The 26779-nt window shown below is 39.9% G+C and overlaps 1 protein-coding gene across 1 annotated transcript in view; it reads left to right on the top strand.

The window, feature by feature from the left end:
- The window catches only part of EPAS1 (endothelial PAS domain protein 1), a 76791-nt gene extending 50248 nt beyond the window's left edge, over nucleotides 1–26543 (top strand). The window contains exons 3-16 of the mRNA XM_066178481.1: nucleotides 1920–2071; nucleotides 2665–2749; nucleotides 3253–3371; nucleotides 3467–3669; nucleotides 11772–11878; nucleotides 16606–16753; nucleotides 17513–17721; nucleotides 18045–18232; nucleotides 19093–19203; nucleotides 20879–21363; nucleotides 22454–22577; nucleotides 22663–22780; nucleotides 23320–23502; nucleotides 24240–26543. Of these exons, the coding sequence (XP_066034578.1) occupies nucleotides 1920–2071; nucleotides 2665–2749; nucleotides 3253–3371; nucleotides 3467–3669; nucleotides 11772–11878; nucleotides 16606–16753; nucleotides 17513–17721; nucleotides 18045–18232; nucleotides 19093–19203; nucleotides 20879–21363; nucleotides 22454–22577; nucleotides 22663–22780; nucleotides 23320–23502; nucleotides 24240–24391 (2384 nt within the window). The 3' untranslated portion in view covers nucleotides 24392–26543. The remainder of the gene's footprint in view (nucleotides 1–1919; nucleotides 2072–2664; nucleotides 2750–3252; nucleotides 3372–3466; nucleotides 3670–11771; nucleotides 11879–16605; nucleotides 16754–17512; nucleotides 17722–18044; nucleotides 18233–19092; nucleotides 19204–20878; nucleotides 21364–22453; nucleotides 22578–22662; nucleotides 22781–23319; nucleotides 23503–24239) is intronic.
- The last annotated feature ends 236 nt before the right edge of the window (nucleotides 26544–26779 follow it).

The raw sequence follows: 26779 nt of genomic DNA, 5'->3' as shown, positions 1-26779 counted from the left end.
AGTAAACACTGCGTTAGTTTAGCTCAGCTTCTTGCCTATTCAAAAAAGCAACAAACGCAAACCATATAATGTTTTACAAAGCGATTCCCTATTCCTGCTTCTAGACTTTTTGCAAAATGAGTATTTCAACAAGAAACATGAAGGAATATGATCAATGTGCTGTTTCATTGAGGAAAAGAACAAAAAATTAATTTCTCAAGTGCTAACAGTATCTGTACTACAGAACAAACTGTGAGCTGAAATTGAAACATTAAACTGTCAAAGAAGAGCAGCTTCTCCAAGAAATTTGTTCGTGTCCCATTGTTCTTGCAAGTAAGGCTGATGCAGTTATGATTGGAGCCTCTGGACAGGAAAATTGGTGGTGGGCCCAGCCTGGAGCACTCTTGTGCCACCAGGAAGGAGTACAGAGAGCAGAATTGCTTTAGAATCTCTTCTCTCATCATCCTTGCTGCAATGGGATCTAGGGCACCTTTGATCTAGATGGGACTTACCCATGGCCCTGTATCTTGGAGTTGGTTATTCTTTATTCTGAGATAATATGGTGGTGGTTTTTTTCTTTTTTTTTTTGCTTTTCCCCTTCCAAATCAGAGCTTTACCATGATATTTGCAATGACAGATCACAAATGTGCAGGCTAGCTGACAAAACTGTAAAGATAAGCTCACCACAGCATGTCTGAGGTACACAATTTCTGTAAGTGGTTTTGTAAAAAAAAAAAAAATTCCAGAAGTTTCACATAAAACATATCCAGAAATTAATGGGCCAGCTCCTATACAGAAATTTTTTGATACTAGCTGTTTGCATGTCATTCCCTGACAGCGTCTTATTCATGGGCTGAGACATGCTTAAAAGCCTAGAAGGGAAATGGGCATTTGTGTGACTAGCATCAGGAGGAGCAGTGCCTGTCCCCTCCCACCCTGCCTACAGTTTTGCCATGTGCTGACTCTCGTGGCAGGAGATGGGCTGTGTGGAGCACACACAACAAGGGCATCATGGTGCCATTGACTGTCGCTACATTGCAGCCAAAAGGTACCAGGAAAATGTATAACCAAAAAAAAAAAAAAAAAATTATATATATCTGTAATAAACATTCTGGCACAGCCTTAGCTTTCAGCTGAACAGTGGCATGTCTTTCCCAGAAATTAGTAAGGTGCACTGGGTTCATGAATCTGCATAGGCAAACATGTAGGACATAAGCAGAGTCTGAGGCTCTCCTTGCAGGACAGGGGAAGTGTCGGTGGGTGATGAAGCTTGTCAGACTTTAGTGGAGTAGAGCATAGGAAGTTCTGAGGTCTGCAGATGAAAAAGCAGGTATCAGTGAGATGGATCTGTGGTTTTCCAAGGAATACTGAGACTTATGATGACAAAGAGATTCACCCAGAATGACTTTAAGGGAGCAGTTTTCTACTTTTTCTATCCTAAGCAGTGTCAACAGAGTGAACAGGTCTCTTTAGGCATGTTTTGTAGGAGCTGTATTTGAACTTCTTAGAAAGCCTGACCTGATGGAGGAGTCCTGTTAGGTGTTTGTTAGGGATGCACAGATTTATGTACCTTCTGTAAGGCTTGCCCTGTACCTTGTTTGCCTGTTAGGAGGTACAAATGCTGCAAGTGACCAAGAGAACGGGATACACTTCAGTCATTTGCATCTGCAGGTGTTAGTGACTGAAAATATGTCTTGCAGAAACATGCTAAAGGTGAAGAAAGGGTCTTGCATTTGCCAAAATATTTAGAAAAGTATCTCCTGCCTTTCTAGTGGTAAGAGCATCCTTTTCATATGCTGTTCAGAAGACCCCACCAGAAGAGGTATGTTGAAAGGAAATTTTAACAGCAGAAAAAAATTATCTCGCCTTGTAATTGGATGTGCTTGCATTGAAAAAGGCTGGATGGCATGCTGAAGGCTTTAAATTCTTTTTTTTCTCAGTATGTGCTGATAATGAGAATGAACTAGAGGCAGATCAGCAGATGGACAACTTGTACCTGAAAGCTTTGGAGGGATTTATTGCCGTGGTGACACAGGATGGAGACATGATCTTTTTGTCAGAGAATGTCAACAAATACATGGGTCTTACCCAGGTAACTTGTTCCCTTACGCTTTCTTCTTTGTAATACTGTTCATAGAAACAACTCTTTCGTTTAAATGCAGAAAACCCAGCTGTGTGTCACTGCAAAAAAGACTGGAAATAAAATCTCTTATTTCTCAGGCAGGTACCGAGCACAGCAGACACCACAGGGTGCAGGTTCCCTTTCCTTTCCTATCAAGTTGTAGTGTCTTTGGTGACTGCAAAGTTGCCTTCCTAGATCTTACTGGGTAGATGAGAAGGCATTTATTCTACTTGTGCCTTGGACTATGGGACAGAGGGGATAGAGGTGCTCTTTTGGGTCCCCCCTTTTCTGCTTTGTGAATTGGGAGTTTTCTCCTGTGTTGAAAATAACAAGGGGTGTTGACTGTTAACTGCACTGTGCAAATTCAAAGATAAGAGAATCGTTCTGGGGAGAAAACGAGGAGTTATGCATAGGATAAACAAAGGGAGGGCTGTGGGATTTGTGTCTGTGAGCATCCTGTCGGTGCACTTGGTTCTGGGACCAGTTTCGTTTTAATTGTATTTAAAACCAGATAAATACTTTCAGCTTTGATTTGGCTATGTGTAGCTCTTATTTCCACACAGGTGGAACTCACTGGACACAGCATTTTTGACTTCACTCATCCATGTGACCATGAAGAAATTCGAGAGAATCTGAGTCTGAAAAATGGTAATAATGAAAATACAAAAGTCCCTGTTTGTTTTTGAAATAACCAAAAGAAATAAATGGCTAGCAGTAGAGGCAGTAGAGATCTGTTCATCATGGTAAAAGGAATTTTCATTCCTACAGCAATCATTAACTGTTATTCAGTGTTTTGCAGATTCGTTTTGTTTTCCAAAAATTGCTTAAATATGGTAGAACAAAGGAGCTGTTTGTTTAGTATTTTCATTTCATCAAGTTTAGACAGGTATAATGTTTTCAGTTGTAATGCTGTGGAAAGATTCATGTGCTGCAAGCTAAAACATAGGTTTAAAATGCACAAAGTCCTATTCAAGTTCTACTTAAAGTTTTAGGTCTGAGCTCTACAAACTGCTCTGCAATGATCAGTGCATCTTTGATGCAGGTAAATTATCTGAGAATTAGTTTGTTATTTCTGTTGAATCCTTCATGCTTATAAGTAGAAGAAATCAAGAAGGAAAATGAGAAAATTAATTTTCCTTTTCCTTATACAGGTCCAGGCTTTGGAAAGAAAAACAAAGAGATGTCAACTGAGCGTGACTTCTTTATGAGGATGAAATGCACTGTTACCAACAGAGGCAGAACTGTTAACCTCAAGTCTGCCACATGGAAGGTACAATATTTGAGCCAAATTAAGTGGGTTTGATTTTAATAGTCATTTTGATGTGGAGAGAAAATACATCCTAAGTTTGTTTCTTTTTATGTCAGGTTTTGCACTGCACCGGACAAGTTAAAGTGTATAACACTTGCCCTCCTCACACTCTGTGTGGGTATAAGGAGCCTCTTCTCACCTGCCTTATAATAATGTGCGAGCCTATTCAGCACCCTTCAAACATTGATATCCCCCTGGACAGCAAGACCTTCCTGAGTCGCCATAGCATGGACATGAAGTTCACCTACTGTGATGACAGGTATGCTCCACTGGTTCTTCCTTTCCAGAGGTGTTTTTATCTTCTTGAACAAAACAAGCAGCTTTTCCAAATGTCTTGGTGGACCTGGTAAACAGGGTCCAGAAGAAAATTCAGCCTGTTACCAAAATGGCTATTTAGTGGCTCACTTAATCCACCTCAGAAATTTCAATTTGGGTGAAACTGTATTCCTGCTGTACTTCCTTGTCCTGCCAAGTGCGGAATTAAGTTTAACTGGCAGAAGATGAGGCAACTTGAAGCTGCAAATGTCAGCTTTGTGGGGTTTAACAAACTGAAGGGTGTACAGGGTTCCTGTTCCTGTGTTTTAGAGAGCGTGTCCCATGGCACACCGTACGGACCTTAGTCAAGGACTGTTTTACGGTTGGTTTGGCCCAGGATGCTGTTGTCAGTTAGCTGGCAAGTACTTATGCTCTACATTAACCAAGAATTGCCAAGGCATCCAGAGTACCTGCTGCTCTGAAATGGAGTTGCAGGCTCTTGCTCAATGAAAAGCAAACAGCCTTTATTGGTTATCTCCCTGCACCTTTTAGTGATGAAATGAAAGGGAGGGAAGGACCTTGGATCAAGCAAGGGGCTTGTCCTCTGCTCTCCACAATTCACTCTTGAGTGGAAAAAAGGGAGATCACTCTAGTCTCCACCTGCCTGACTTGTCCTAGGATTTCCAAGTCATTTCATGTGCCCTCTTCTCCCTGTGTATGTACTGTGATAACCATCTTCTGTGCATGCGAGTGAGCCAGAGATCCCTTCCCATGAATTTTCTTCCTGTCCTTCATTTGCCCAGAAAGTCCTGTCTTTACTGCTGTGAATTTGGGGTGTGTTTTTTTTGTTTTTTGGGTTTTTTTTTTTTTAGGTTTATAAGGTCATTCCTGAGTTTAAGATGAACTTTTCTGCCTAAAGAAATTGGTCTCCTGAAATTCAAAGATGTTAGCAACCTCTGAGGCTTATCAGTGAAATTATACACATGCTTGAAACGTATGTGGAAACTCACAGGATCAACATCTTTGTTGACTTTTTCAACCTTGAAAGTTTGGGGGTTTTTTTTAACTTTGCTAAGTAAGATTATTTTTTTAAACAATGTGATGAAGCAGCCATATAAACTTGCAGTGTTAGCAGCTGTGGATGAAAGCAAAATCGCAAGTGTGAAACTTGTGACTGACCTCCTGACCTCTCTGAGAACTGAGCAGCGAGTAACTAGAAATGGTCTCTGCTGTAATCACAATCACTTTTTTCATTTGTTAATATTTTCAGCATGAAAATATTGAGATATCAATAGGATTTTGCTGCTGGAGGGAGAAGCAACAGTATGGTAGTGACTCATTATTAAGAGCAATGCGCTTTGAATTACTGGGGCCATTCAGTGGCAGGCTACAGGAGAGTAGCAGAGGATTTTGCTTTATTGCAGCATTCACATGTCTCTGCAAGACTTTATGCATAAGCCATTATAAATGAGAATTAGAGGGACTGATGCTATCCCATTAAAGATACACATACTTACTTTAAAAATAATGATATATTATGTCTTGTCTTAAATAGTGGGCGTTTGATTTACAGGGAAAATGTTTCACATGGCAGTGAAAGACAACAGCTTCCTCTGAGGGTTGAACTTGTAGGGATTTTAGAGATTTTTTTCTCTAAAACCAGACTACAAAGTAGCACATCTTTTACTAGATAGTTTTGGTTAGATGTTGCGTTCCTGTGTTATTCATATTTTGGTAAAGCTGCAAAAAGATAGCCAGGGCAGAGAAGGAGACCCCACAAACCTTTCAGGTTCTTCGCAGCAGATCCGCCTGGCCCCTGCTTCCCTCCCAGAGGGGTGTCGATTTCTCTCCAGCAGGCGACCCATCACTAGACGCATAAAAATGCAAAACACTCAGCTGTTCTTATCAAATTCAGTGCTGCTAGACAAACTGCATTGAAGGAGCAGCTTATGCCAAGAATGTAAATCCAGGCTGGGGCACGGAGGAGGGAAGGCAGCATGTGCCAGTCAGATGCCTGAACTCGTTTCTACGTACCCTGTCCTTTCTGCAGCAGAGCTGACACAGCTCATTGCTCCATAAGGGACAGTGTCTTTCCAGTTCAGGGCTGGTATCATTGAGGGCACTGTGCCTCCTCTACCTGCAGTGGTCCTGGTATCCTCCTTGCAGTTCATCTGGTGTGGACAGGTCTGCTTCCAGGAAGCATTAAGTTTTTATTTTCAAAGCACTCAGTCAAAGAAACTCTCAGATTTCTGAGTATAATTTCCTTAGGAAAGCTCATAGTCTCTGTCTGTCACAAAACAACATGCAAAATACAGGCTGGCTATCTCACAGCATTTTGTGACAAAAACGAGTTGTCTTTTCCTTAGGAGGGTATAGGGTAGATGTAATATGAAGCAGGCAAGGCTGACCATCATTTCAAACATCTGCGACAGTGGCCCATATAATTTGCCTTCCAAAAATAAATTATGTATGTGGGCCTATGACTTGCCCATGGTTAGGTGGGATATGTTTGTATTCTTAAAACAGTTTTTACAAGGTGATGAGCCTGTAGAGAAAGGTTTGTGGATATGAATAATAAATAAGGGTTGTTCTCTTAAATGCCTGCTTCAGCCATTCCTGGAGAGTGATTTAAAACTGTTCCCTTGCTCCACTTATCTTGGCTAAGTGGTTTACAGGAAGGATTATTTTAGCTGTAATGCAGAAGTGCTGATCAGTAGTACAATTTAATAATCCAAGTGAGGGTTTAGTTTAGTTGCACAATGCTTTTGTGTCAGGAAGGACTGCCAGTGAGGGTGTTTTAGTCAGAAGAAAAGGCATGTCTTTGTACAAAAGCAATTTTGTTACCTTGGTGGCATCAGCACTTACTTTGAAGGTATGGCTTGCTGTGGGAGATTGTATGTCCCTGATTCCTAGAAACCCAATTAGTTATATACCCTTTTCTTCTTCTTCTTGACTGGGACATTTTAATGGTAGAGTTTAAGAAGACAAAAGGAGCAGCGGAGGATATGTGGTGATTCAGAATAGGATGGTGCAGGAAGATGCAATGCCATAGTGTTGATCCCAGTTAGATTTCCCATATGAGTATTCATGTGGGATCCAGGCTCTGCCTAACTGAGACGAAACTGAGTTTTATTGTGTTACCAGTTATGTTCCAGTAAATAAGAAATATGCAGACACAGGACTTTGGATAAGGATTTAAGTCAATATGCTATTTGACCTATACGTGGGGGATGTTTTTAAGCTAAATGAGAACACAGGGAAGCATTTGAATGCTTCCCCTTTCATTCCTGCTCAGGAGAAAATGCAGTATGGAGACGGGTGAAGTGGTGATATCTGAAGCCAAAGATCCACATTTGACAAAACTGACTTTTGGTATATATCATATTTAAGAGTAAAACGTGACCTACTTCTTTTGTTAATAACAAAACCTCCATTTAGGTAGACAAAACAAGTGGGAGTGACAGTCCTGGTGAAGATTTTCATGTACATGTGTAGTTTTTTTGCCTTGCAGGACAGATACACCTGACCAGGCCATCCATTCTGCTCAGTAGTGGCCAGGGGTCCCAGGATTTTGCATTTTGGTTTGGGTTTTTTTTTCACTGGCCAGGGTTAGAGTAGAAGCAGCCATGAATATTTTTGAGAGGAGATGGTTAGTTGGCAAGACTGCCCCACTGCCTGCTCCAGCAGGCTGAGTGCTTTACCCCAGGCATAGTGTCTGTGTTCGGCTTCATTATTTTTTCCTTTCCTTTTATTTTTTTTTAACTCATTCTGCTTTAAGTATAACTTTGTTTTGTTTGTTCCCCTCAAGACCAATTTAACTTCAATAACTTGGTAACAGTTTGAATACAGAAAGACTTTGTTAAGAGATCCACACCCTGACACACACAGAGTCTGCACAGGGCCCGGTGAATATACACCCGGCTATTTTTTATAAGCAGTAAACATTAGAGCAGTCTTTCACAGAGCCTGACTTCTCAGTTCTGTTGGTTCTTACCATACTATTTTAACTCAAGAAATGGTATACAATAAAAAGCTTTGTGCTCCTATAAAGGGACAGAAAAGCACATTTTTAAGAAAAACAAAATACTTGAACTAACTCATCTTGTAGGAAATGCAGCCTCGAAGCAGTGGGTTTTGATTGCTTTGCCGTGTCTTAAAGAGATAAAATAGGGCAAAGTTGTACAAACCTAGAAATAGGATTCAGATTGCTTGTTTCTTAATTGCATACCCTAAGCACAAAATTTGCCTTTTTTCCGTGTCCCAAAAATTCAATATTAAGATACTTATATATATTGTATATTTAAGGGAAATTGAAATAGTGCTCAAAACACACTTGAGTGGTGGCAGTTGGGACAGATCGACTACTGCCCACCTCTTCACTGTGTTTTCTGAGATTTTGACCTCTGTACATCATGATGACCAGTTTAGCTCAGAAAACTTAAATGCCAGTCCGGCAAAAATTAAGTTTCCCCCAAAGGAATTTGTGTTCTCAGAAATATGTTGGTAACAGGAAAATAAACAGCCTCACAGCCCACCTGTCATCTTCAACAAAAAAAAAATTATTATTATCTTACTAATTAGTATTCTTCAGATGCAAAGGAAACACAAAGCCTGTCATGACAGGAATGCCCTCCAAAACCACCATACAGTTTGTTTTCTAATTCTGTCATTCCACAGCTTGCACAAAGAGCAATTTTCTGTCTGGTGTCTAAACAAAAGTAGAAGTCTTGTGCCTGCACTCAGTTTTGTAAATGATCCTTTGGTATTATAGGACGTAGACATATTCCTGACTTTCTTAGCTCTCTACTCTTTCTCAGAGCTCCATAGGATGCCTTTTCCTTTGCATTTAGTCCTCTGTGTGTTCACTTGGCATTTTGTGTTGCTAAGGGGCTCCTGTGGAGAGCACACAGAGTTTAGAGGGTGCACCTCACTGGCAACCTCAAAGTAATGCTCAGGTAAGATCAGTACAAGGATCTATGCTAGAACACTCACTGCCCCCTGGCCCAGGGGCTGGGCAGGCTCTTGGCTTTGCCCTGTCTTCTTCCATGAACATCTTGGGAGAGCCACAGGATGGGTGTGATGGGTATAGGGATAGCTGTCCACTTCAACCCTGGTGCATAATGTGGCATGAAATACACTAACCTGATTTCCAGCCCTGCACAGCCTGCAGTCTACAAGATTTTTTTTAAGCCTTTCAGGGTCAGCAGCACCATGGGAGGAATAAAGGAGGGTGTGAACTGCCAATGTATGTACTCAGAACGAATAGAGATAACTGTAGGGGAGAGAGAGTTTTTTCTATAAAATAGTGGTATTTAAAAATGTTTTTAGGAAACACTGTCAGCCAGTTTTAAGGGGGTTTTGTGAGTGGGAAAATGGAACATTCTACAATTAAAAAAAAAAATTCATGTCAATCTGAAGAGTCTTCTAAGAGGCGTGGAATGAATCTGAATAGTCTTAACAGATGAAGAGGTCAGTCAATAAGAGCATAGGGGCTTTTTAGCCATTTATTATTATTTTAAGTAACCATTTTAAAACAGTTACTTTTCATTAGTATTTCACTGTTACCAGACATGGGTTTAGAACTTAGCCAGTGTTGTGGAGTTTGTGGGTAATTTTTTGATATCTTACTTTTATCTTTTCATGTAATATGTAGTTGCTCGTAGTAAAAAGATACTACCAGCCCACCACTTGCTAACATTCATCCAAGATTACATCAGATCTAATTAGATTTGACATTGTCACAGCAGGATTGCACCACAAGTCATTCTGTGCCATAGAATGACAAGAAGAGTAATTTTATAGTGAGGGTGCTCATTATGAACAGCAAGGAGCAGTTTGAGAAGGGGAATTACAGGACTGGAATACATAAATTTTGCATAGAGATTACAATTCCCATGTGAGAAGAGTCCCTCAGCCTGTTGTAACATGTATTTTTTGTTTGCTCTCTCAGTTCCACTGTTGACTTCCATAACGTGGGTTTGGATTTGCACTGGTGCTGCTGGGTACATGGTGCTTCTGTTTTTCCCCATTATCTTCATTTTGTTTTCCTTCTCCCTGCTCAACCCCCGCTTGGCTCTCAACTCCCAATGACTGGATTAAGAGTAAATACTCAACTTCTTGAATTTTAAAATCCCTCCCTTTGTGATGAGCTCCAAACTAACTGGAATGGCTTTATGGTATTGTGCCATGTTATAGCCAAAGGCCATAGTTTCTGATTTTAAAGACCATGTATTTACACTGGTCCTCGCAAAAGCCTCTTGTCACTTACACCAGTGTGTCCCAGATGGCTGTGTAAAGGCAAGCAGCAACTGTATTTTGTGAGCCTTAATTTTATTAGGGTTCCTTCAGCATTTGTTGTTTTCTCCTGATGATTCAGCTTTGGTGAACAATTCATTATGAGAAGTACTTTTCAGTAAGAAAGAAAAAACAATTGTGGTTTCAGGAAAAAAGTTAGATTTGAGTGGGATGCAATTTAAAAGCTCAGAAGCTTGTCAGTGAAGAGAGTAAAAAAAAACTCTTTGAAACCTGGATTCAAACATTTCCATTTTGTTGGTCTAATTTTAAATGTAAATAAAACTGGAGACATAAACAGAAGAGTAAGTTTTTGAGGGGAACCCAATACAGTTGAGCTTTTGCTCAACTAAAGTATTATAAACCCAGGTTTGTTCCATGGAAATCAGGACAGATAATAGTTTTCAGAGTGACAAAACCAAGGTGTCCTGGGGCTATGAGCTATAGAGTTCTGTGGAGGTGGAGGCAGGGAAAAGCTGACTCAATATCTTGGCGTTCAAGCCATACACAAAATAGTCTCATCTTATATGTCTTCCTTGCTGGAGGGGGATACAGGAGATGAATGCCATGCTCTTGCTCTGTTTGTTTTACAGTATTTACATGTCTGTCTTGTAAAGACATGCTTGTGTCTAGAGGGCTGGGCCAAAGCTGCCCTTCCAGGGAGTACACAAACCTGAGGATGTCTCTTTAAAGAGCAACACCGCAAATCAAATGTGGTGGTGGCAGATAAAGCCATTCTGAGTGAGTTAGTGGCATAAAACCTGGGTACTACCACTGACAGCTGTGAGGTGCTGCAAGATGTGACCATTCCTTGCAAAGCTCCCAGCTTTTAAAGGTTTATGACAGCTTCACAGTCGGTTTGTGTCCTTTCTGCTGCTCTTCTCTGGGTTACAGGTTATTATAAGAATTTCAGAGGTAGGAAGATGCATCCAAGTGTCACTGTCTTGTAAACCAGAAGATAACTTTGCTTTTGAATTAAGTTTTTATGTACTTTTTTTAACTTACCATGTTTCCTGTAAAGCTGTGTGTGATGGTATTTCCAACTGAAATAGGGCATTTTTCTTCCACCCCCTCATTAGAGAAAATCATCTGCACAGTTTGATGACCTATTTTCATTGATTCAGGAACTTGTGAGAAATCCTGTCTTGCCTCAAAAAGACTGAAAAAAAGGTCTAGTTTTTGAGATCGTAGCTTTCTTTGTGTAAAATCCTACTTAGTTTGTGGATTAGTCACCCAAGTAACCTAATCCATATGCCAAAGTTTTCAAATGATTGAGGAAAGACTAAGTAGATGAGCATTTTTTTTCCTTTTAACTGCCCATAATTTCTCACTCAGTACTTTTATTTTAATAAATGCAGTGCCCAAAGCAGTGATGTAACCCTTTTGTGCATGTTTTTTAAAATGCACACGTACTTTTAAACCTGGTGGCACCAACCACTACCCCTCTCACATGTATTTGATTTTGAATGGTGGTTGTTGGGAGTTTCTGCATGTTTGTCAGTAACAAAAGTTGATACCTTCTATTAGAGATAGCATGCAATGGGCATAGGAAAATTTGCAGTGTACACACTGACATCCTCAGGAATTTTTATTCCTAAGTAGTAGGACATGGCAGTTTATTCTGAACATGGAGATATTTCAGAATGTGATCAGAAGTCCTCTATATCTCCTCATGTGTTTGGAAGCTTAGAATTTCCCATTTTGCTTTTTTATTTCTGTTTGTTTAAGGACTTGAGCCAATAGCTGCCCTGCACATGTAAGCATAAGGCTACAGTGACCTGAATTTTAAATACTTGGTTTTTTTTCTTGAACAAGAATAACAGAGCTGATTGGATACCATCCAGAGGAGCTGCTGGGTCGTTCAGCATATGAGTTCTACCATGCCTTGGACTCAGAGAGTATGACCAAGAGTCATCAGAACTGTAAGTCACATTCTTATTTTTCTTTGTCGTTTGCGTGTAAAGCATAAATTGTGGATACCTCAATACATAGTTGAATATACAAGTGCATTTTGTGTGCAGATACTCTCCAAGAGCAGTATTTACACCAGGTTATTGTGCTTGTCTAGCTGCAATCTGCTGCTGGTCCTTCCAGAGGGTCTGGGTTTTGCCATAGTTAAAACTAAGCTTGGATGGTAGAGAGGAGAATCCCTGTCTCTCTAAGGTACAGTGCAAGGTCCAGCTGAAAATTTGAAAAGCTGAGTTAGGCAGTTCTAGCCTGGTGAGAAGGGCATTTCCTGGTGGCCAAGAGAATTGGGATTGTTCGAAAAGAAAAGAGAAGGTATTGGGGTGACCTAAATGTGGCCTTCCAGTACCTGAAGGGAGCCTGCAGGAAAAATGGAGAGGGACTACTTACAAAAGCATGTAGTGACAGGACAAGGAGGAATGGCTTCAAACTGACAGAGGGTGGGTTTACATGAGATAATAGGAATAAAGTCTTAAGTATCAGGGTGGTGAGGCACTGGAACAGATTGCCCAGAGAGGCCGTGGTTGCCCCATTCCTGGAAGAGCTCCAGGCCAGGTTGGATGGGGCTCAGAACACCCTGGTCTAGTGAAATGTGTCCCTGCCTATGGCAGGGGCTGGAACTAGATGACCTCTAAGGTCCTTTAGAGATCCCAAGTCAGTCTGTGATTATCTCCCTCATGCGTTGTTGGACTCAGCAGACAGAGCTAAAGGGAAATAGGAAGAGCTTATTGCAGTGGTTTTTTGAATGTCTTTCTTTCGCTACCTAATAACAACTATCTTCCCCATCCAAAGTTGATGTGCCAGGAGATTTTCTTAAAGGGATATTCATTATACAAATAATACCTACTGCCAGGAACAGCTGCTTCTTATTACTGTTATGCCTATGGGAACTGCCAATTTTAGCTGTTCTTAAAGTAAAGTATCTGATTTATTCTGGGAGCAGAGAGCAGATCCAAGATCCTTCTCTTCAGCAGGTCACACAGTTACATCTCTTTCACATCAGGTGTCTTAAAATAACGGGATTTAAATCTCCAGTCTCTGTCCTTAAGAGTTAGTACTTTGGCTGGAGACAAGGGAGTGCACTAATGTATAAATGACATTTCCCACCCTTGGCTGTTATGGCCCCCGAACCAGTTTATTGGAGAGTTCTAAGCAGCACATCACTAAAACCTCTGCAGATGCTCTTTTAAGAGAAACAAAGCAAAGCAGCTAGACTGGAACCTACAAGATCAAAAAACAAATCCCACACACCCTCTAGTTGCTGTGATGACGGCCTCTGTCCTCAGGAAAATGCCTATGACATAGGTCACATCTATAGGGAATTAGCCACCGAATAGACTTACAGAAAGTATTTCTGTACTTCCCAGAGAAAAGTCGCAGCAAAGAATAGCTGTCTGACCTTAAGGGGTTAGCTCCAATTGCAAAGATACAGGACAGTTTTAAGTTGAAATGTTTCTTAAAAAAGTGTTTGGCAGTGATGAAAGTTGTGTGCTGTAAAAACACTGTTGATGTGAATCATCCTGTTTCCAAAGTTGCTTAAAAGCAAAAAATTAGATCGGCCCATACTCAGTGAGAGTTTTCTGAGAATGTAATTTTTAAATTTGTTTCTTAGGTAATATGATAGTGTTTTTACCAGTAAAAGTAATAAGTGATATTTATACATAAGATGTTAATATCCTGTTCTGGGCTATTGAAAGTCATCCTGTGAAATCAGAGGATGTGCTGCACTGGTGCTTTTGAATCACTGAGTTGCATTTCTAAGAATGGGACACTAACAGGGAGGGAATAAAATGGGAGCTGGCAATCCATTTGGTAATGGGAAAGGGAGGGTGAGCAAGCCCTTGTTGGTTATCCCCATCTAGTTATCCCATCTAGAAGTGGGAGTACTGAGTTACTTGTCCATGTAAAGATTTCTGGAGAGTTTCTAGTACCCACTGTGACCAGGCACTAACAGATGTTGCTCCTCACTCCAGCAATTCAATTACCCTCACGTAGTGCAGGGTGTGCGTCCAGATGCCATTTGTGCCCACTGAAAAGGGCCATGTCCTACAAACTTGCTGCAGGGTACAAGGTCTGATCAAGAAGCAAAATGAGGGCAAAAGTAAGTCTAAGAGGGATGGTGTTACACCAGCAAAAGTCCTTGAGGCATTGCACAGGTTATAAATGTTTAGGATCAAACTGTTCCATAGGATTTATGTTAGCACTGGGTCAGCATAGATTATCTTTTTACTGTTGGAAGCACAGGACCAAAGTCTATTGCTGTGATAAATGTGATTTCCCACAACAGGACCATCAGTTTAAATGGCCAGCAAATTTGACCCCTTTAGATTTTCTAAGATAAATAGTTCTTGTGTCTTCTGGGACCATCAGCTTCTTACCAAGTCAGAGAACAACCACAAAGACAAAGTGACAGCAAGCTGTGACTTGACAAAACACATGTAAGCCCTTTAAATAGGAAATGCCTGGATTCCATTATATGTGCCATTGAGATGCTGTGTAATGTAGGGTAACCAAGCAGGTATAGAGCTTGTACAGACATTACTTGTTCTTCCAAGCATGTGACTATACAGAACTTAGTCATTTTCCCTGGCCACATCCTTTTTTATGTGGAAATAGCCACCTCAAAATTCATGTTCAGCAGACTTGCATGTACTGAACAATAATTTTTATTAGAAATATGTTATGTATAGAGTATATCTCCTTGCAATAATGCAGTCATCAATTCTGACAGTGCCCACCAGTTATCAGAAGTTCAGCAAGCCTTCCAAGAAATCATGGTTTTGTGTTCTATAAAATTCGTCCCTGCCTTCCCCCTCTCTCCACACAAAGATAAGGAGTATAATTGAAGCATGTTTCTTTGACATGTAACTAGTTCTGTACAGATACAGGTAATGTATACTTTATAAAAAGTAAAAAAAAATAGAGAGAGAAGTGAGAGTTTCACTCTGAAGGCAGAACCTTAAATGTAGCATTGATAACAAAGTCAGCAGTTACAAGTGTATTAGTAATTTATGAGATTACCCCATGGAGGGATTCTGCTGTACTTTATTATATCAGAACATGACATGCTTTGAATAATAATAATAAAAAAGATTAAAGCAGTAAAAAGCTTCTTTGTAATGTAACAGGCGCCTACACTGTGACTCTTATTGATGAGCTGATGATTAGGAAGCAGTGTAATTATATTTCACAAGCAGAGCAGAACAGTCCAGTCACTAAAACACTTTGAAATGAAAGCCTTTTGATTTTGTTCCACCAGAAGTATTTAATCAATGAAAGTAATGTTCTACTTTGTCTAAATAAATTAAATGAAGGATGATTAAATACTCCTAGGAAGAAAACAAACAAACTTCAGAAATAGAAGGATAAACACAGCAACAATTATCTGCAAAACAGTTGTTGTATTTCACAGGCCTGGATTTGTACATTTGTATGGTGGCGATGTAGGAGAAGCTGACAATAAATAGCTTCTCTTAATGGCCACGTACACAAGGAATTTTTTCTGTAAAAAAACCACGGTATCAATTTTTCAGTTCTCCTGAGTCAAACTGCATTATTTCTTGGACATTAGTTTGATGGCATACTTCTTCTGGATGTAAAAGCCGTTTAAAAGGAAAGGTTGCCAGTATGTGGTCAAAGGTTTAGTTCGGCCAGTTCCCACTTCTGCTGCTATTCAGTGTGACTATGTCTGCTTACAAGTACAAGCTCCTATTAGTGCAAGTACTGCTTGTCTACTCCAGCACTAATTTTTTTGCCATTGATCAACAATATTTTTCCTTCACTGACAGCACTGAATTACGACAGGACACCATAAAACCTTACATCTCAGAAGTCCAAAGCTCCACACTGAAAACTCATTCTCTGCAAATATTGCAAAATTTTAGGGGTAGCAGGGCCACAGATTTTACCCTTCAAACATTTAGAAGCTTTAAACCCAAGTTGTACTATTGTAAGTTTATTTTTTGAGAAACACAGGATTGTTCAAAAAAACAGAGTTAAATAAACATTATTTGATTTGGTCACATGGGTCTTGGTTTCTTCTAGGTTGCTAATTCCAAGCTTTTGCAGAGGAAAACACAGTTCAACCAGAGGGAGAAATATAGTATTCAGCTCTTTTTTTGTCTAGAGAAAGCAGTCCTGTTTACTATTCTTAATTCTGATGGCTTTTTAGGGTGATATTACTACCATGAGATCTTAACTTTTAAAAAAATCTTTGTGAATATAACTTTTTAAATCACCTGGGTTTTATATTTATTGATTACCTAAATAAGGAAACTAGTTTCCTCAATAATTTTGCTTTTCTACAGATCAGTTTGGGAGCCCAAATTGAGACACTTCTACAACAGGGACTCAAGAAACATGCAGTCAGTAGGCATTATTTTGGGAGTAGAGATATTATATTAAATTTTTTAAATTCCACATTCTGATCTGAAGATTCAGACCATCTCAAGGACTCAAATGCCAGAGTTCCAATTTTCAATCTTGAGTAGAAGCCTCAAAAGAACAGTCCCTTTCATGTTTAAAATGGCTGAATTTCCCCAAAGTTAAGCACATCGTTGTCCACAAACGCCTTATTGCACTTCTGCATAACGAAAACTCAGAAGCGGGTGTATTTAAAACAAGTGTTACATGTTGTGTGCTCCTGTCCTGATGCATTATTTATGTCTCTGCCCCCTTTTCTCAGTGTGTACAAAAGGTCAAGTAGTGACGGGCCAGTACCGTATGCTTGCCAAGCATGGGGGATACGTATGGCTGGAGACCCAGGGGACAGTGATTTACAATACCCGAAACCTGCAGCCCCAGTGCATCGTCTGCGTCAACTACGTGCTGAGGTGGGTTCAGGGGACGCGCCAGAACACGTGCGCATTCACGTGCTGGAGAAACGCAATATTTGGAGGAGCTTTTCAAGGGTCTATTTATTCAACACTGTTGTTCCAAAATCAGTTTAGTCATGTTTGTTCAGTCTTGTTTACTGATGTTAGACATCGATGAAAAATGTGGCATGCCTGTTCCCATACGTGCTGTTGAAATACACCACAGGTTTTCTCCTTTGCAGAGCAGCTGCTGTGCTCATAGAACAGAGTATAAGGTCTGCAGCAAAGATTTTATTGTGTAACACAACTGATAATGTGTTTTGTTTTTCTAATGCTGTGACCCAGAGATAAAACTAAGTAGTAACTGTATCGTATGTTGCTAGGAGAAGCTGTTTACAGGCTTAAAAATCAGGACCAATCAGAAGTTTTGCCTTCATTTGGCAAAACTCAAGGTTTTTCAGTCCTAGTTGGGGTCAAAATAGGAAATACTTATTTGAGTGATAGTCTGGGTCATTACAGCCTCGACTACATCCCTTTAAAAAGCAGAGCAACAAAGCCCTGAGTATTCCCACAGAAGTCCTGACCACACTCTCTGCGTCATCTGAAATGGTGGTGCTCAGCAACGCTGGAACTGTGCCTCGCCTGTCGAGAGCCTGGCATGCAACCGAGAGGCCAAAATGTTCCTATAGCCCCAGCTTCCGAGAGTTTGTACTAACTGCTTTATCCACATCTTGCATCTTTATGGTACAAAATACCTAAAACCTGTTCTCTCATTAGTGAAATTGAGAAGAACGATGTTGTATTCTCCATGGACCAAACAGAATCACTCTTCAAGCCTCACCTGCTAACAATGAACACTGCCTATGACAGCGGCATCCCTGAGACAGAGAAGAGTGACTTCTTGTTTACTAAGCTAAAGGAAGAACCAGAAGAACTTGCTCAGCTGGCACCAACACCTGGTGATGCCATTATTTCCCTGGATTTTGGTTAGTATTTGTGTAAGTTATTTTTGTGCAACAAAGAACCACATGTGAGCCTACATTTAGAAACTTAATAGACATGGTCTGTTTGCTGTTTGTACAAATTGGGAGTAGTGGCTAAAAGAGCCCACATGCTCACACCAGTAGAAAATTTCTGTGAATGAGAGCAGAATCAGGCTTTCTTGCTGACTAAATAACATGCATTAAGTCTATGCCAACTTATTGTCATGGCAACTAGGAGCAGTGTTTATTTTAATGAATAGCTGCAGTTATATCATAACACTGCACCAGCTAAAAGTATTCATTAATACTGTTAAAACCCCATCCAGGAACACAGAAGTTTGAGGAAGCCCCTGCCTTCACCAATGCTGTTTTGACACCAAACAAAGCATGGCCAGTGGAAGTGAAAAGCCACCCTGCTCAAGGTGAAACACGGATGGTACCATCCTTTACAATGCCTCAGATTGCAGCTGGCAGCAGTACTCCAAGTGCAAGCAGCAACAGTAGCTGTTCCACGGTAAGAAGAGCTTAAAAATCATTAAAAGCATGTTTTGCTTTGAATGCAAATACCATCAATATATGTGGACAACATTTTTTTGCTGGCTGTCCTGTCTCACTGCTTATTAGCAAGGCCCAGAGTATCTCTATCCCTCATAAACTGCATCATACCGTAAGAATTAATAGCAAAACTATCAAATGGGAATGATATCCCGGCTTCACATTGCAGTCCTCATTGTCTGTCTGTCCCTCAGTGATTATTGTAACATATAAAACAACTAGTAGGAGAACATGTTGCCACCTTTCATGGAGTTAGCCTTAAATAAAAAGTCAATATAAAATTGTGTGGCCACTGGGATCATTGCCCCAGACCCTTCCTCCTGCTGTTAAGTAGAACCTGTAGCTTTTAGGAAGCTTAGGCAAATCAGGCTTTTGAGAGCAGCTCCTTGGCGTTTCCCACTGAAGAAATGAATTTGCTTCCATGGCACTGCCCCCAAGAGCTGGAGCCACTCTTACCAGAGGTCTTCCAGTCTTAAGAAAAGCATGGAGGTATTGCTAAGCATCTTCTTTCTTGACAAAAGTATTTAATGGTGTACATTTCTTGTTCCTGCTCTAAGTTGCCAAAAAACATTTTAAATAGGATGACAGCTAGGTTCCTGTAGTGGGTGCCCATATTTTGTACTGACAATCTTGTGTCAGAGAAAAGCTTCTGCTAGAAGTGGACAGTTTTGGGTTCTGAGCACAGTAAATATACCATCTGCCCACTCACTTTTTGTAGGAAAGATCTGTTACTGAATAACAGCATGACACAAATGACATGATGCTAAGCCAGTACTGTGGTTGTCTTCCTGCTTATAACAAACTGTTATTTCCATGCAGCCTAGCAGCCCAGGAGATTATTACAGTTCTGTGGATGAAGATTTTAAGATCGAGGTGATTGAAAAACTTTTTGCCATGGACACAGAATCAAAAAGTCAGTGCACCTCCCAGGTAATGAACTATCTCTTCTAAAAGCCACCAAGCTCAGTCTCCTGCTAGTAGACAGTACAGCTGCATGTTGTGTGTGCAGATATTGGGATACAGCACTTAAACTGCATTTGCACATGCACGCCAAATCTTTGATGCACATTAACAGAATAGTGCACTTCCAAAAGCTGCCTCTGTCCCTAATTCTCTGAAACATGAGGTTTGGGGTGTCACTGTGATGGCACTGCTAAGAAGAAAAGATCACCAGAGTGCTTTCAAAATTTGGAGTCTTCTGTAGCTTGGATAAGTTATATAGGCAGCAGCAATTTGTTTTTAAATCCAGCCAAATGACTAATGAGTGAACATCCTTTCTAGAACAAAATATAAATAAACTAATTCTTGCAAAACAACCAAATGAGAGAGTGCCCCTCATGGCACACATCTCCTTTAAGTACAAAATGAAAACTCATTTTAGATATATGCTTCCTCTTTTGCCTCTTGAAGGTTTTCAGAGAGACTTGAAAATTACGTGCACATAAAGTAACACACAGTCTCCATCTCCTGCATTCTAATAATGATGTAAGTGTAGAAATTTCCCCTATAAATAAATAAACTCACTATTATAACATTACGGCAAGTGAGCTAGTGAATAAAAGTTGTGGGCCTGATTCAGTTTACTTAACTTTAGCTACTTAATTGAAATGCCTTTGTGAAGAGCTTTTACTTTATAGTCGAGAGAAAGGAACAGGCACTGCTGATTGGTAGCGCAGACCTCACACTCGTCTCTATTAATCCTACAGAAAGGTTGGAGTGCTGGGGCCCAAATTAGCTACTTCAATTTGCCAGCACAATTTGTAGGCTTAGTTAGGCTGTAATCCATGTTCAGAAGAAATTTTGTGTAAGTCTCGACAGAAACGAAAGCAAGAGAAAGAGTGGACAGATAAGAGGCAAGTGTGGAGCAGGATGAAACTCACTGCACGACTTTACTTGTGCAAACTTCAGTATTGTCAGATTCAGCATCTGCTTGCTCAGGTGTGTCCCACCACATCAGCTTCTTTGGTGGGAACAATGAGTATTATAAAAGTGCTGCAGGGGTGTTACGAGCTGATTGGGGGGCCCAACACTGATTATCCTCTCTCTTCAGCTCTGGTCAAATGCCAAGAGAAGTGAACGTGGGTATGACTAGTCCTCCAAGGGAAAAAACAGTACAGATTTATGTGTGATAGTGTCCTTCTGGCTAAATTTCTTCAACCCTTGCATTTTTAGACACCTTTTTTTATGTAGCTGGATTAAGGGAAAGCTGTGTTTTCTATTTTAACATGAGAAAGCCTGAGGTTGAACTACATGCCACATGTTGTAGAGTCTTGGCAGACAAGTTATTCAAAGCTTAGTGAAACAACATCTACTTCAGATCACAGTGATGCTGGAGGCTGCATGCAAGCTGCTTTAACAAATATTGCTCCTCTCCGAGGTTTTTTCCTTCAGTTTGTTGTCTTAATTTTGCTGCTGATGATACGATGAGCATGTATGCTAGCATAGAAATAAGACATTTTTAAACAGGAGTTGGCCAGCTTCATTAGGTAAATTTGGCATACAGTGATTTTTCAGCTTTGCATCTATTAGTATTCCATATCACACTAACTGCCACAACTATTACTAACTTATAGTTTCTTTATGAACTTACTTTATCTTTGCACAGACTGACTTTAATGAACTGGACCTTGAAACCTTGGCTCCTTACATTCCTATGGATGGAGAAGATTTCCAGCTCAGCCCCATCTGCCAAGAAGAAAGTCCTCTCTCTGACAGTGCACAAAATACCCAGCAGAGTCTAAGTAGCATGAGTACCATCTTCCAGCCCCTCGCTCCTACTTCACAGAATCAGTTCCTCACAGAGAAATATTGCCCACAGCTATCAAATGAAAAAATTAACTCTGGTCACGGGTCCCTGTCATCGGTGTTCTTCAACAATATAAGTAGGTCATCACTGCCACCATACCATAACCAAGCCAGCACTCCTCTGTCTTCGATGGGAGGAAGACCAAACACCCAGTGGCCACCTGATCCTCCATTAGAATATGTTCCTGCAAAATGGAGACTCATGGATAAATACTCAGGATCCCTATCAAGTTCCCCCTCGGGCCCACCAATAACTTCTCAGAGGGTGCCCGTATACAAAAAAAGGTACGTGTTTCTGTGGTATATCTGTGTATATTTACCCAGAAAATATTTTGGGAAATGAGAAGGGTCGTAATTTTGAAAATTAATTTTTCTCAATTCAGCTGAAACAATTTGTTGTGATAGGCATCAGACTGCAGCTCTGGGGAAATTAATGTGGTGCTCTCCCAGTGGCAGTGAGTCTGGAGGAAGTAGAAGCGGGCTAATTTTTTCATTGCCTGTAACGATACGCAAATGAATTTCCTGCTGGTCCAGTTAAAATTACACCAGTAATTTTACAAAGCATGCTTGACTCCATGCAATTTAAGAACAGTGCCAAAAAGGCTTACTGGTCCAGCAGTAGCAGGCACACACATATACGTTCTAACCTTGCATATACTTTCTGTACAACAGAAAAGGGGGAAGAGAGAGGAATGAAAGTACATCATTGCTGGCACATATAAATACTACAGCCAGGACTTAAATTGCAGGGTCTTTTTCTACAACCTTCTTGTTTCCATTCTTGCACATGTGAACAGCATGTGATGACATGTGATGAGATGTAGATCAGAGGGCACAGTCCTAGAAATTGCCTCATAGCTAGATGTTTCTCTGTAGCTCACACTGACATGTTCAGGAAGTACATATAATAGCAATGGTCATTTTAAAACATGAAGCTATGCAGTTTGCTTTTTGGGATTTCTTGTTGGTAGAAATAGCAGTGTCTGAATATGCATCTAGAAAGAAAGGGTTTGTCCCCAGTCAACAACTTGTGTGTTTACATTTAGCATGTAAAATCAAGGAGACATACATGGCACTCAAATCCAATTCTTAAGAATTACATGACTTTCTTTTTCACAGCATTTTTTTGTCTGCCTGGAGATGCCTAGAGGCTGTTTATGCTAAACTTTCATAAGTCTTTGATCCAAACGTCAGAAGTTTCTAAAGATGGTGGGATGACTAATAAAACGAAATAAAAACATTTGATGTTTGAGATCCATCCACTGGCAAGTCTCAGACACCTTAAATGTCTTTAAATGAAAGAAGAATCTGTATAAATGAACCAGATGATTTAGATTTGCCTTCCTGTGCACTCACAAAGATCTTCTCTCCACAGGCCCCTAGATGCTTTTGGACAACGAGGCATGGATGTAAACCCAGCAAGACTTGCTCTGTCTAACAGTTTGAAACTGAAGCGACAACTGGATTATGAAGAACAAGCCTTGCAACAGCTGAGTGGGGTAATCATAAGAAAAGCATCCCCTTCACAATCTTGGACTCACCATGGTCATCAGTGTAATTGTTTTCCTTCCCTTCTCATTGCAGGGAGATCCATCTGTCATTAACCCATCTCACTTAATGTGGAAGAGAATGAAATTTCTCAAGGGGGAAAACTGTTCCTTGGTTACAGAAAAGAAGTCTCTCAGCACAAGTGTTCTTACTGGTAAGACAGAAGAAAGTGGTTTCGCAGTGTTACATATTGGACTACCATTTTAAGACAGGTTGAATAGGGAAAAACGCTCTTTCAAAAGAAAATGTAAATAAGGTCTGTAAATATTACACAAAACTAAAATTAAAGATCAAGTTGTTTCACTAAGACCTGAACAATTTAAAGGTACATTTGATAAATACTGTTTAGTTGGTTTCATGTATATCCACACACTTGCTTCTAAGGGAACAGAAATCAGCTTAATGGAGCTGTGTTTACCTCCTGCTGATCCAAGGTGTGAATATCTCAGAGCTAAAACAGATACTGTTTCTCTACAACACCATGTTTCCTTACACAAGCATATCTTGACTTGCAGTACTACTGCTAGTACTGGGGCTGTTTCTAGACTTCCTTTGTGATAAGATGCAGATTTGCCTATGCTGTAACACCATCGCACCACTGAGGTTCACTTTGCTTTGGATCTGTATTATCTGCTATAATTATTACACTGGCTCCATTTAGCTTTTTTTTTTTTCCTACTATTTAAATAACAGATGAATTTTTCTGTAACTCGAGAGGCCTGAGCCAACCAATGAATCAACTGCAGCAGCAGCAGCAGCAGCATCAACCCACCTGTGACAGTCTGGGCGAGAATTTGAAAGCAGGAGCATTTCCCCCTCTGTTTTACAGTTCCCATTGTCAGGACTACAGTGTCCAGCCAGCTAATAAAGCATCAGGTAAGAGCTGTCAAACACAGAGACTGGAAAATGTTGGTGTTTTATTCCAATACTGATCCCATGGGGGGGAAAAAAAACCAAAAACAACAAAAAAAACCCACAGAAAATGTGGAGGAGGATGATAAAAATCAAAATATAGCACAAAAATTAGTTTTGTGATTTAGTGTGAAACTGTAATGTTTACATTTGTAATGTGTGAGAAAAATATTTTTACCCTTCATTTCAGTTAAACTTAATACCTATTCACCTTGGAGGACCTGTCACCCTCCATCCTCCATCTTGTGATGGAATTGATTATTACATTGTATTAAACAACTTTGCTGCAGCATTGATATGGAAGGTTGTAGATTAGAGGCTTCACCTCTGCCTTCTAAATGTTGGAATGCGTAAATAAAGGGGACGTATGTCTGTTCTTTTTAATACGTGAGAGGAGTGGTGTCAATTCAGAAACCGTGTCTTTTACTACGGTTTTCCTCATCTGCATTAATACAGTTTTTCTCAGAACAATCTCAGTTTGGGGGTGGAGGTGAAGAACAGCACTTGTTTGTGTGACACCCTTGCAGCAGTTCAAGGAGGAGTAGAGCACAGATTCTCTCTGACACCTGGAACTGCTGGAGGTTTGAGGCATATTGACATAAAAACAGAATGAAGCTGGTGTAAACAGAAGAGGTGGGAGGAAACAAGCGCCCTTTCTGGTCTCAGCACCTTAACTTACTTACTTCACTGCTGTGTTCCAGGTATGACCAGTCGTCTGCTGGGGCCCTCCTTTGAGCCCTACTTGTTGCCAGAGCTGACAAGATACGACTGTGAGGTGAACGTGCCTGTGCTGGGCAGCTCGACGCTGCTGCAGGGCAGCGAGCTGCTCCGAGCGCTGGACCAGGCAACCTGAGCGATCCCGCAATACCCCGTGGCCTATACTGTTCAAAACAGCTTCCCTTTTTAAATATATTTTTGCAAGTAGACAATTTCTAATACCAGTACACTTCTACAGGATTTTACTTAGATATTGAACCTGTCCACATTACCAAATAGTGGCCTTTTCAAGTTACTCACTTTATAATTCATATTAAAGAAATACATCTACTGTATCTTCTCTGTTGCAATTAAAGTGGTGTTTAGAGAGTTTGATTACCCTCCCCTTATCTCATTACCTGTAATTTATATTCTGAATTTTTTTTTAATTTCATGCTAATAAAAAGCTGTGGTATAAATGCCTTATCATGTGATACTTTGGCTGCAGTACTGCAAAGATATATTTTTATTGCCAAAGATGAATGAAACAAATTTGATCTCCAACCACAGTTTTTTGTTGATCTGCCAAATTAAAATCCTTTGAGTCTTTGATTTCCAGCATTTATTTTATTGTAACTTTAATAACTTTTGGAAAAGCATACTAAGGAAAAAATCCCAGCCTTCTGCCTTCCATCCCTTTCCTTCATTTTTATACACTTTGTTGAAAGAAATGTGAATGGTGAAATGCAATGTTTGTGGGTATCTGTGAAAGTTGCACGTTTTAAGCTTTTTTCCTCAGAAGCAAGCCACATTCTCAGCTGCCTTAACATGGCTTAGCTCTGCAGCCAAGAGAGTCCTACAGATTTGCCCCAGTGGAGGATTTAGGCCTATGCTTTCGTTTGTGTTGAGGTTTCTTTCTTGTTTTGTTCTTTGTTGTTGCCTTTATTTTTTACACAAAACAGATTTTTTTTTAATTATTATCTCTCTCTCTGGGTCAGTTGTTAATCATCTCTTGGTACTTTTGCTGTATCTATGACACAACTACTTTAAGAGCTGTTTCTGTTAGAAACTTGTAGTATTTGTTATGATGTTGCTGATACTTCAGGAATCGGAGCAGTGGCCAGTACTAACACCTCGGATTAATGTTACCCTTTTTCATTTTATATGCTAGCTAGCAATAGCTAGCAATATAACTGCATTATTGAATCAACAAATCTCAAGTATTTCCCAGTGTGTTAGGCTAACTCAGTTGTAATTAAACAGAAAGAATTAGGAATTCCATAGTGAGATGAATAGCCAGCAAGGGAGGTCTCTCATTTTTACTTGCCTTACATTAATCAGTAGCTAAAAAGTCATTAAAAGGCAGCCAGAAATTTTCAGAGCTCCTTTCCAGCTATCATTACTTGTCATGCGCATATTTGAAAAAGAGGGCTTTGAATGCTTTCAAAGGGTTTTGAAAGTTTAAATTGCAAGTGCTATAACAAAAATTACAATTTTTGCTCTAAGCAGCAAAAAATATTACAATGAAAGGCAAGTGAGTAGTTCTGACTTTAAAATACATACAGACATAGATGTGTGTTGGGATCTATCTTGTTTCCTCCACTGGTATAAATCACTGTAGATTCACAGAAGAAAATGAAACAGTGGCAAAGTACTAAAGGTAAAAATCTGGCCCAGAAACTTAGAACAAAAATATATTTTTGAGACTTCTGAGTCTGCTGAAGCCTGGTGTATAAAATTGCTTTATATCATGCACTGACACATGCAGAGAGAGAGCCTTGGGTTCATAAAGCACTTCAGAGTTCGCTGTGTTAAGCGAGTCTTAACCACATTCACTTAGAAAAGCTGAAGACCTTTTGTTATGGGTACATAATGTAAAAAATGTATGCTCCCTATTGTAGGCAATCTTTCCAGAGGTTATTACCAAAAATAATCTACTTGTAAAGTGAAGTTATTACTCTGTGAAAAAAATTATTGTAAGCATCAACATCTGATGAAAATTGGCCATCCAGATTTGACAAATTTGCAGTGGCACAGACATAAGGCTTCAAGGATTAAAGACACTTGAATACTGCTCTTCTGTTTCTTATTTGTGTAGTTTCAGCATTAAAAATGTTATACCCTAACAGTTTACTAAAACACTCTGAAAAAATATTCCATGTCTTAATATTAATCATACTTTTTATCATAATTGTTTCATAATCTATATTGCTGAATTCTTATTGACTATTATAACTGTATGGGAACTTTAACTTGATAAGGAAATGTATTTTGACACTGATACCTTATTAAAGTATACTGATCCTAAATTCTTTGTGACTCATTTGCTATGAATTTGTTATTTGTTGTATCATTGTAAAACAAAAGTATTTATTAAATTATTTATAGAAAATAAAGGTTTGCATTCATCTTTGAAGACTGAAAGAACAATCAAATGCTACCCATGTCTGAGAGCTGGGAAGGAGCCTGCCAAAGGTCCGCACTATCAACTGCTGTGTAGAATTTGCCTGTCTTTCTTCAAATGAAGAATTAATGCCCTGCAGAC

This window comes from Chamaea fasciata, unplaced genomic scaffold (assembly GCF_029207755.1).
Source record: "Chamaea fasciata isolate MVZ Bird 193981 ecotype frontalis unplaced genomic scaffold, bChaFas1.0.hap1 SCAF_3, whole genome shotgun sequence".
Classification (NCBI taxonomy): Eukaryota; Metazoa; Chordata; class Aves; order Passeriformes; family Sylviidae; genus Chamaea; species Chamaea fasciata.
The sequence above is the reverse complement of the archived record's forward strand: the minus strand, read 5'-3'. Positions and strand labels throughout refer to the sequence as shown.